This window comes from Euphorbia lathyris, chromosome 9, assembly GCF_963576675.1.
Source record: "Euphorbia lathyris chromosome 9, ddEupLath1.1, whole genome shotgun sequence".
Classification (NCBI taxonomy): Eukaryota; Viridiplantae; Streptophyta; class Magnoliopsida; order Malpighiales; family Euphorbiaceae; genus Euphorbia; species Euphorbia lathyris.
In genome coordinates this window covers 78565215-78577345 of record NC_088918.1, presented here as the reverse complement: position 1 = coordinate 78577345, position 12131 = coordinate 78565215, and the positions used below count along the sequence as shown (strand labels likewise).

General features: G+C 33.5%; 1 protein-coding gene across 1 annotated transcript; it reads left to right on the top strand.

Annotated features, from left to right (window-relative positions):
• The first annotated feature begins 2278 nt into the window (after positions 1-2278).
• LOC136206394 (metal tolerance protein 10-like) lies at positions 2279-11102 on the top strand. The gene is made up of 6 exons (XM_065997424.1): positions 2279-2473; positions 3461-3573; positions 3653-3898; positions 3988-4068; positions 5047-5277; positions 10466-11102. The coding sequence occupies exons 1-6, from the start codon at positions 2293-2295 to the stop codon at positions 10811-10813; spliced, it is 1200 nt and encodes a 399-aa protein (XP_065853496.1). The 5' UTR covers positions 2279-2292; the 3' UTR covers positions 10814-11102.
• The last annotated feature ends 1029 nt before the right edge of the window (positions 11103-12131 follow it).

Below are 12131 nucleotides of genomic sequence, written 5' to 3'. Positions count from 1 at the left end.
AAGAATCACAGAAAGAAAAATACAAGAGAGAAAAATCTCCAAAGCACTCAAATACAAGAAAGATCTTACACCAAACTTTCTATTCCCTGTGTAAATGCTAGAGTGATTCTTTGTAATCTTCTAAAGTGTTCTTCATTTGAGAGAGAACAGTTTTTCATCAATTATAATATTGAGAGTGTATGCTGAGTGCTTGGCTGTAAGCATTCAGTGGTAGAAAAATCTAAGTGCTGGGTTGTAGTACTTAGTAGGAGCTGAGTAGACGAATAGAGGACGTACTCTTGCATACTCACTGCCTTGTAAAGGGTTTGTGCTCTACCTTGAAAGAGCTCAGTATTGGATTGAAAATCCCAGGAGGAACTGGGGACTGGACGTAGGCAGAGAGAGGCCGAACCAGGATAAGTCGTACTGAGTAACTTCTAAACTCTTTCTCTCAATATATATATATATATATATATATATATATACATATATACATATACATATAAGTGCATGTGTTGCTTGTGATATTTACTCAGCATATAAATTGATTAAAACAGAAACTGAGTAAAGTTAAGTGTTGAGTTGGAAGCTGACTTCTCAAAAGTCAATTCTAAACTCTCAAGTTAAGCAGTATTAACTAATACTGCCTAACAAATCAATCGGCCATGCTGACCTACATACTAAGTTAACAAAATCTTGAAATAACATTAAATCGGCATAATTAAAACGATAAAAAGTTATATTAGTTCCTAACCCCCCTGGAACTAATTACTAGGGACCAACAACTTCTAGCAGAAAAAGGAGTTCCAAAAGGAATTTCTAAAAGAAAAAGAGATCAGTCCAACCATATAAATAGGCAGGTATGACGATACCTAAAGGTACGTTAACACTACTACCTCACAAACTAGTTCTTACTCTTCAATCCTTCCAAACACCCACTGACTTAGGCATCAGAGCGGGTTCGCTGGACTCCGGCCCCTCTCTGACCTTTTGTTCTGTTTTACATATCAAACCTTGGAAGATTCAGGAGAACTTTTAGACACTCAATAGCAAGTTTAGATACACAGTTATCAGGATGAGCTTGCTCTTTTTAAAATGTTCGTGACACTGTTAGAAGATATGCAAACAAACTAGAAGCCTATCTTCTCTAGGATAAAACAACCAGTCAATCAGTTGCAGGTACACTTCTGATTTCCACGGATCATAATTGCTCAATGAACAACTCAATTTCAATTCACTGCTCTATTTCGAAAAGGAATGGATTTAGAAGAAAACCAGAGAAAGAATAAATATTTTATGCTTCTAAAAAATTCTTAGTTAATTAAGAGACTCTTTACACTAAAAATACATAATCCATTTTTACAAATTCATAATATTAGGCTAAGCCAAACAGGAACAGCTAAATCTTTTACCAACATGAAACTCGGTTGAAAGCAGCGGTAGAGCCCCAACTTTACTTATGAGGGAGTCGATTTTAATCTTATAGGCAATGATGGAGTTAGCTTTATAGAGTTAGGTATAATTTTAGCTTTCAACAACTTAAAATTTTACATTTGGTGTGTTGTGAGTTAAAAAAAATTGAAAAGTGATTAGCGTAATTTTGAATGTTTATAAGTCCAACATCAATTTCATAAAATTATAAAACTTTTATCTTTTTATTTTTAGTTATAAATTCCTTATAGTTTTCTTATATTAAAATTTAATTAAAAAAATTAATTGTTTTTCAGTGTTTGATAAAAAGAAATAGTTCAAAAAAAATTAAAGAAGATAAAGACTATAAACAAAATAATTAATAATTATAATAATTATTTATAAAAAAATTTAAATAAATAAAAGTTTTATAAGATTATACATTAAAACATATTAAAACATGTATTTTAAATCAATTCGGCAATTTAAAATTTAAAATATTGAATTTCTTTTATATAAATCAAAATTAGAAAAGATTGTTAAGAGTTAAAACCGTTACTAATAGTTTGTTTGGATGAGCTGTTATTAAAGTATATCAATAAGATAAGGTAAGTTGAACGGAATATTTAAAAGGAGAGTAAATTACTTTTATATCCTTATCTATATCTATATGTATATCAAATTGAAAAGCAAGGGACTAATTAAACAAAAAATGGGAATATGAACATTCTAAAGATCCTATTTATATTTTATTGTAAATTTTCCAATGGACAGAAGTGACCTCATCTTTTTTGGATATATTGTGCTCTTTTTTACCATATTCAGCTGTCTATATAAATAGATAGCATATCACTGTGAGAGGGAGAAGAAATTTGAATGGATCAATTGACGCAAACAAGAAAGATGAGTAGTCCTCGAACTGACTCGTTTGATTACAGAACTGAGCTTTTATCACCTCCGCCTCCCGGAGAGGAACCTAAGGTCGCCGGTGTTCCTTCATGGCGTCTCAACATCGATCAATTTCAAGTTCCTGATATTGCTAAACATTCCAGTTATAGCTTGCGATCTGCTTTGAGTAATATCAGTAAGTTTTCTGCAATCCTCTTGTTTTCCTGTTTTGATCATTTGGAATCATCAGTCATATCTCCCATTCTCGTCTGTATTGAGTTGTAAAATTGAATTTTCCTTATCATGTTCTTCGTTGCAATCCTCTTGTTTCGATCATTCGAATCATCTGTCGTTTCTCCCATTCTCGTCTGTCTTGAGTTGTAAAATTGAACTTGTTTGGCTACAGAGTAATTATCCTGTTCTTCATTGCAATCCTCTCGTTTTCATGTTTCGATCATTTGAATCACCGGTTGTTGAAACTGTTTGGCTACAGACTGATTATCCTGTTCTTCGTTGCAATCCTCTGGTTTTCATGTTTCGATCATTTCTCCCATTCTTGTCTGTATTGAATTGCAAAATCTAAATTGTTTGGCTGCAGAGTAATTATCCTGTTCTTCGTTGCAATCCTCTCGTTTTTCATGTTTGGATCATTTGAATTATCAATCGTTTCTCCCATTCTCGTCTGTATTGAGTTGTAAAATTGAAATTATTATCCTGTTCTCATTGCAATCCTCTCATTTTCATGTTTCGATCATTTGAATCATCATTCATTTCTCCCATTCTCATCTGTATTGAGTTATAAAATTAAAACTGTTTGGCTACAGATTATCCTGTTCTTCGTTGCAATCCTCTCGCTTTCATGTATCGATCATTGGAATCATCATCAATCGTTTCTCCATTCTCGTATGTATTGAGTAGCAAAATTGAAATTGTTTGGCTACCTGTTCTTCGAAATCATTTCTCCCATTCTCGTCTGTATAGAGTCGTAATTGAACTTGTTTGGCCACAGAGTAATTATCCTGTTCTTCGTTGAAATCCTCTGGTTTTTATGTATTGATCATTTGAATCATCGATCATTTCTCCCATTCTTGTCGGTATTGAGTTATAAAATTGAAATTGTTTGGCTACCTGTTCTTTTTCGTACATTGAAGTTAGTATTGACAAACACTGTTTGGTTTAACAGAGAAACAGAAAAGAATCGCAGAGTACTACGCGAGGCAGGAGAGTCTTCTCAAAGAGTTCAATGAAGTAGACACATTCACCGAGCTTGGAATTTTGCCAGGAGTTCTAACAGAGGTTTGAATCTATCTTCTATTCTCCTCTCTTTGATTTCTGAATTTTGAATTCGAAATCGTTTTGGCGGTATGAACTACAGAGTGAAATGAAGACGATGGAGAGGAATGTGAAGATCGCGATCTACGCATCAAACATAGCAAACATGGTGTTGTTCGTGGCAAAATTATATGCGTCGGTAGTAAGTAAATCAATGGCGGTGATAGCATCAACAGTTGATTCTCTTTTAGATCTGTTATCGGGATTCATTCTCTGGTTTACTGATTATGCTATGAGATCACCTAATCATTACAGATATCCGATTGGAAAGCAGAGGATGCAACCTGTTGTATGCCCCTTTCTTCTCTCTCTGTGTTATTCTTCGATAATTCAATTAATTAAGACCTAATTGATTCTTTTTTCTGATATTTTGTGTAGGGAATTGTGATATTTGCATCAGTAATGGCGACTCTTGGATTACAGATTTTGTTTGAATCAGGAAGACAACTAATCACAAAGGTATATACTTATATTTTTGGCTTACTTCATATGTTCCATTTGTTCCAAAACTTCAATTGAATCCCCGAACTTTCAAAGGTTCCTTATTCTTGCATTCACTCTCTATTCTTATCCAATTTTTATTCTATAACTACATATTTTTATCCAATTGCACTGAACTTTTAAAAATTTCAATTGATCTATATTTTTTTTAATTTCATACAATAACCTTCTATTTCTCAATAAAGTTTATTGGATGTAAAAAAAAACGTTCTGCTACGTGTCAAAGTGCTTGCCACGTGTGAAAATAAAAATGTCACATAAACAAAAAATTAAGAACTTTTGAAAATTCACATTGCAGTTATGGTTTTGGATTGTTGAATTGAATGTAAATAGATAACGATAAAAGATAAGAGGTTACTAAATGCAATTGGAGAAGAACAGTATTAATGAATGCAATCAATCACAAAGGTATATATATTTTGTTGCCTTTGTATTTGTCCCAAAACTTAAAATTGAACCCTTGAACTTTTAAAAATTTCAAATAACATATATTCTTATCCAATCGTATTCAATAACCTCTATTCTTAGCTAATTGAATTCAGTAACCTTTATTTTTTTCTAATTGTATTTAATAACTTTCTATTGTTATCCAATTATATTCAATAACCACAATACTCCAACTACTCTATGAAATTTCAAAAATTCCTAATTATTTGTTTATAGGACATTTTCTTTTTGATACGTGGTGAGCACTTGACACGTAGCAGCACGTGTCTCGTATTTTCTGTATTTGAAAATTTTTATTAAAAAATAGAGGATTATTGAATTCAAATGGATAAAAATAAGGAGTCATTTGTAATTTTTAAAAATTCAAAAAGTTGTTGAAGTTTTGAGTGAAGTAGGGGAAACATATGTATTAGAACTATGTATATGTTTTCTCAAAGTTATACATCTGTCATTGTCTGAAATTAATGGCTGATTGATATGAAATTGCAGGCTCTGCCGGATAGAGATCCGGTGAAAGAAATGTGGATGATCGGAATCATGGTTTTTGTGACAGTAGTTAAATTTATATTAATGGTATACTGCCGGAGATTCAAGAATGAAATTGTTAGAGCATACGCAAAAGATCATCTCTTTGATGTGGTTACCAACTCAATTGGCTTAGCTTCTGCTGTTTTGGCAATCAAGTTCTACTGGTGGATAGATCCCGTCGGAGCTATAATAGTAAGTTTACTAATGCATTTTCTTTTATAATGGTATAAGGAAAATTTCTACCGTAACATGGGACCAATTAGTATTAGTTCCGTCAGTTGACATGTCATCATCTGAGTGGATTAAAATGCAAAATTTATTTTCAAACTTTTAAACTTTTTATGCTTTGAAAGAAAAAAAAAAAAAAAAAACTTCACTTAATTAAATAAAAACTACTAAATAGAAGGTTATATGAACAAATCATGAAATGCGATTGTTTGGATAATAGGGTAAAATACACCCATTAGGTATAAAAACTTATGATACATGTTAATATAGTCCAAATAAGGGATATAAATACTGTTTGACTACGTGAAATGACAATAAATTATACTTTTGAATGAGGTATTTCAATTTTAACTTTGATATTACTAACATGATGATTCTCAAATGGATGTAATTGTCGACATCTTATATGGTTCAACTATATTGCTCAAGTTTATTTGGACTCTTGTATTAATATACTCCCTCTGTTTCATTTTTTTTGGTAGGAAAATGAAAATAAAAACAAACAAGCAAAAAAAAAAAAAAATTTAAAAAAAATTAACCCGGGATTAGCCTTGGAAAGCTAACCCCCACCACATCCTCTAGAAGAGTCGAGGAAAGAAAAGCCGGAGGAGATGAATAAGTAGTGATTCCCAAACTTCCTTCATGACCAGCAGCCGCCAGACGATCCGCCACCCTGTTTTGCTCTCTAAAGATATGGCAGAAAGATATAGACACAAAGGACTGGCAGAGCCTCTTAATACCTTTAATCAGATTTTTGCTATTCAATCCAATAGCTTTATTATTGGAGATTAACCTGATAGCTTCCTGATTGTCAGATTCAACAATCAGATTCTCTACCCCCAAATTCTTGGCCAGGGTGAGGCCAGAAAAAATACCCCACAACTCAGCCAAAAAGGAGGAATCTCTCCCAAGATTATGTGAGAACCCAGAGATCCAAGCACCCCCATCATCTCTCAAGACACCACCTGCAGCAATATTACCATTGGCTAGACAAGAGCCATCCGTATTAAGCTTCAACAAACCTTCTCTAGGCCTTCTCCAGCAAAGAAGATGAATAGCCTTTCTTTGAATAACTCTATCAAGAGAATCTTCCTTGAAACTATTAATAATATGATATATCGTTTTAGCAAAAAAGTCAACCAAGTTCGGGATATTAATAGTATCAGTCCCAAAAATTTCCTTATTTCTCCAATCCCAAATTTGGTGACAGACAACAGAAAAGAAGATATCACCATGCTCCAGATTAGTAAACAACTTCCCACTCACCCCATCATTAAACCACTCAAGATTGGAATGAGAAAAGAACATCTCAATCATATGGCTAGGGAGAATTTTCCTCCAAATAGCTTTACTTTTATCACAATCCCTAAGAGCATGACAAATGGTTTCTTCATGCCCTCTACATCTGCTACAATCTCCTGACTCCACCAGATGCCGCCTTTTTCTATCTGAATTAGTAAGCAATCTGTTTTTAACCCCAAGCCACAAGAAGCTTCTAATTCTGTAGGGCACTTTCATAGACCATAACATCTTCCAAATATCTGACCGAGGCTCATCATCACTGTTGCTAAAGGACTCAAAGGCAGACTTACAAGTATAAGCACCATTATTGGTAGAAGCCCAACAATAATTATCCTTATCCTCTTCCATGCTACTAATCTTCACTCCTCTAATTCTAAGGAGAGTATCCAAGCTAAAGAAAGCCTCAAATTTTGACCATATCCAATCTCCTTCAGAATCCACAACATCAGCAATCTTCCAGTTGCGATAATTAACAGGGGGAAGGGAGCTACAAACCTCTAACAGAGACTTATCACCAATCCACTTATCATACCAGAAACTGATCGTCTTACCATTACCCACATCCCAACCAATCCCAGAACAAAATTCTGAAAAAATAGCACTAAGACCTTTCCAGAGAAAGGAACAATTAACAACTCTGTCTTTTGGCCCACCAAAAATCTTATCTTTTCTATACTTACCACAAAGTAAGCGAACCCAAAGCGCCGAAGGATTCTGCCACATTCTCCAAAGAAGCTTCATCAATAAAACTTTGTTATTATCTTTAGCTTGTCTAATCCCCAGACTAGGCTTACAAACCTCCTTCGAAGGAACCAGATGAATTTTCTTACTATCTCCTGAATTCCCCCAAAGAAAACGGCGATTAATTTTATCCAGATCCTTGAGGACCGACTCTGGCAATCTACAGGCTTGCATAATATGATTAGGAACCGCACAATTGACTGACTGAATAAGAGTAAGACGCCCCGCTAGTGACAAGGTCTTAGCTTTCCAATTAGCACATTTGCTAGCAGTTTTACCCAGAATCTCTTTAAAAGAAGCTTTAGAGACTCTATCGCTATGGAGGGGAACCCCAAGATAATTACCAAAAGATTTGGTCAAAGGAATACCCGAAATATCACTCAACTTCTTGCACAAACTTGTACTCATATTCTTAGAACAGAGCATTCTAGACTTCTGAATATTAAGTTTTTGACCAGAAGCCTCACAAAAACAATTTATGATTTTCATAATCTCCCCCATCCAATCCTCATCCCCTTCCACAAAAATCATAACATCATCAGCAAAAAATAAGTGAGTAATGGCAGGACAGACTCTATTAATAGACACAGGGCGAAAAGTCCTATTATCAATAGCCTCTTGGATAAGGTGAGTTAATCTTTCCATAGCTATAACAAAAAGAAAAGGGCCCATAGGATCACCTTGCCTAACACCCCTGGATGAGGAGAATTCCTCAGACATGTCCCCATTAATCAAAACCTGAAAAGTAGGAGAAGAAATGCAAACCTCAATTAACCTCCTCCAACTCTTCGGGATTCCAGCTCTTTCAAGGCTCTCAAGTAAAAAACTCAAGTTGAGGCGATCATAAGCTTTTTCTAGATCCAGTTTGAGAGCCACAATACCTTTTTTACCCTTCTTAATCTTCATAGAGTGAACCATTTCCTGGGCAATAACAACATTATCCATCATCTGTCTACCAGGAACAAAACTACCTTGGTTCTGACTGATAATATCTGGAAGAATACCACGGAGTCTATTAGCCACCATCTTGGTTAATGTTTTATAGATAACATTACAAAGGCTGATAGGTCTCATTTGTAAAAAAGAAGAAGGTTTTTCAACTTTGGGTATCAGAACTAGCAGGGTCTTATTTACAAGCTTAATGTTTTCAGGATTAACAAACACTCCTTCAATAAACTTATAAATACCTTCCTTCACAGTCTCCCAATTCTTATGATAAAAACCAGCAGGAATGCCATCAATCCCCGGAGCTTTAGTGGCCCCCATACTAAAAATTGCATGATCAATCTCCTCCTTGTTAAAGGAATGGAAGGCTTTCAGAAAATTATCCTCCTCAATCCTGGGATAAGTAGTAGTAGACTGAGCTTTACTTAGATCAAAGGTCTCTTCTTTGAATAAGTCTTTGTAAAAGTTAAGAGCAAGCTTACGAATATCTTCATTTTCATAGACCCAATCACCATTACTATCTTTAATAGCATCAATCATGTTTCTATGCCTTCTAATAATAGTAGAAAGATGAAAAAACCTGGTATTACGATCACCATCTTTGATCCAAGTTTTTCTAGACTTCTGAAACCAAAGAAGCTCTTCCTGTTTTAAAACAGCTTCAAGCTCCTTCTGAAGGGTTCTGAGCTGAGCATCCAAACTATGATCAAATCTAGCCTCCAATCTGCAATGAATACCCTCAATTCTTCTCAACAAATTATTCTTCCTCCTAATAATATGACCAAAGATCTTCTTATTCCAATCAATAACATTTTTTCTAAAACCTTCCGAGGCTTGTAAGACATTAGAATGAGGAATCCAATTCTCTTTCACAAAATTTTTAAACTCAGGATGCGATTCCCAAGCAACCTGATATCTAAACGGCCTATTCCCTTTAGACTGCTGGGCTCTATAAAGCCTAAAAAGGATAGGACAATGATCTGAATGTCTGAAGGGCAAATTAAGGACAGAAACCTCAGAAAACCTGACTTGAGCAGAAACATTGGCATAAACTTTATCTAGACGAACAAAAGTACTATTCCGCTTCCAAGTAAACTTATGACCAGCAGCCCCCAAATCTGACAGCCCACACATATCCATACTCTGCTTATGATTCAGACAACGATTCACATAGTGATTAGCCCCCCCTCTCTGATCACTCATAATAGAAATATCATTAAAATCACCAGCCACAAACCAAGAATCCATCATATTAATACTCATGGAATAGAGAACTTCCCAAAGCCTATTACGATTAGCCAAGACAGGATCAGCATAAACAAAGGTAAAAAAGAACGGACTAATACCAGACAAGTTCACTTTGCTATGAATGAACTGCTTATCAATCCTAATAACATCAAAATGAATTCGATCTGGCTTCCAAAAAAGCCAAATCCCACCAGCACGACCAGTAGCTTCCGATCTAATGCAACTCCAGTTTCTAAATTTTTTAACCACCTCATCTGCCTTAACACCACTAATCTTAGTTTCCATTAAAACAATACAAGAGGGATTAAATTGTTTAATTAAATCATTAACATGGACCCGGGTAGCCTTGCTAGCCGCGCCTTTTAAGGTTTCTACACACATATTAAGAAACCTATTAATTAGTCCAAAAAGTAGTTAAATATTACTTTATTACCCTCTTGCAATTAATGCTTAAATCTCTCCAAATTTCTTTCCTCTTATTTATATGAGGACAAAATTGGAAAAAACACATTTAATGCTTCTTGAAAAGTGTAAAACGTCAAATAATTTGAAACAAAAAATTTTTCTCAAAACGTCAATTATTATGAAACGGAGGGAGTAGTTCACAGACTTTTATATTGGTTTTGAAGTTTAAAAGTTATCACGTCAGTAAGACCAAAATTGACACCGAATGAGTGCATTGTATATGTAATCAATATAGGAACAGACCTATAGGAATCGAATCATAGGGGCTCGTTGACCCTCCAAAACAAATTTCCAACAGTAAACATAAAATTTCTTTGCCAGAATGTACAATGAATATGAGGGTAAATTACACTCATAACACCTTAATTTTGCACTTACTTTTATCATGGACTCTAAAATCCAACTTTACCCCGAACAATTAACATTAACCGTTGAGAATTATTGAATGCAGATTGCAATGTACACAATAGGCAACTGGTCAGGCACAGTAAAGGAGAATGTATTTTCCTTAATAGCAAGAACAGCCCCGCCGGAGTATTTAGCAAAGCTAACATATTTGATATGGAATCATCATGAAGAAATAAAGCAAATAGACACAGTAAGAGCATACACATTTGGGTGTGATTACTTTGTGGAAGTAGACATTGTATTGCCTGAAGATATGTCTCTTTCAAAAGCTCATAATATTGGGGAGGCTCTTCAAGAAAAAATCGAACAACTTCCTCAAGTTGAACGTGCTTTCGTTCATGTTGATTTTGAATTTACTCATCAGCCGGAGCATAAGCCTAAACGGATTTAGTTCCGTGATATTCTCTTTTTGTTTTACCCAATAGTTTGGGTTGATCGAAGTGTAGAAGTTGTTAGAAGATTTGAAATTCAACATATCATGCAACATTTTTTTTTTTTTAGAAAAATGTGTAATGTCTGTTTTGTTTTTTTATAGTTTTTTTTATTTATTATTGTTTTACCAGCTATAAAAGTGGTATAGAATAATATGAAGTTTTATTTTATAATTGATGTTGGGAAGAAGATTTGACAATCGCGGCTCTCCAACCCATCATCAAAATGTAATCTTGTTTTGATTAATACAGTTTTTCTCATCAAATTTGATGTTGCATCAAAAAATTTGATGCAATATTAAATAACATTTTATTATTATTTTCTTACTTTAATTTATCTTTTTATATATAAATATAGTTATTGTATTTTTTGTTATATAATATTACTATTATTTAAAGGAAATCTTGTGTTTGGAGAGAGGAAATGAAGAAATGGATTACAAAATTACTGTAGCAACATCAAAACAGAGAGATAAAATGAAAAAAAATCGTTTGATATAGCAAAAATGATAAAATGGGTTGGAGATGGTCTAACTTCTACTAAGAAAACCAAGCAATATACAACTAATAGTAAATAAGTATTCAAGAAACCGTCTCGAGAGTCTAACTTCCATCTAGTCGCTTAGAATTGAGAATTCGTTTCGATTTTTTTCGATTTATTTGTCTAAGCATTCTTTGGCCACCTGAACAGTTTTTAACGATTTGGCAGCGCATGCCTAGACAACACCTAAACCAATTATTATTATTGTTTTTATTGTTTTTCGCTTCATTATAATAATTGTTTGTGAATTATATTTATTATTTTCAAATATTTGTATTTAATTGCGTACTCTATTTGTTTTCGTGAAATGGTTTAAGATTTTAAGTTTATTCTTTCATAGTTTTTAGTGAATTATATTACTTATATACGTTATTTTTTAATTGTTTGAGTTGTTTCAATAATATTATTGTTGAAATGTTTTTGTTTGCACATTTTTAAAAATATATATTATTAAAAAGAATATATAGGTTATAAATATACATGTTTTTACATAATAATTTGTTAATTAATAGATAAGAAAATGCAAAATATACAAATCCAATTAATTCTCGATCAATCTCAGACTAATTCCCGATTTTTTTTCGAGGTCTCTGTCTGCCCGACTAGCGCTTAAACTTTTATATATATATATATGAAAGTGGATTTTTTTAGATAAGGTTGTTTATATATGAATCTAACTGACTTATCAGAAAGATAAATGTAATGCAATAATACCCAAATCTCATGACATATTTGTA

Coding starts and splice junctions, on each gene's coding strand:
- LOC136206394 (XM_065997424.1), top strand. CDS start 2,293: ATGAGTAGTCCTCGAACTGACTCGTTTGATTACAGAACTGAGCTTTTA. Junction 3,574..3,652: donor TGCCAGGAGTTCTAACAGAG/GTTTGAATCTAT, acceptor TATGAACTACAG/AGTGAAATGAAGACGATGGA. Junction 4,069..5,046: donor GAAGACAACTAATCACAAAG/GTATATACTTAT, acceptor ATGAAATTGCAG/GCTCTGCCGGATAGAGATCC.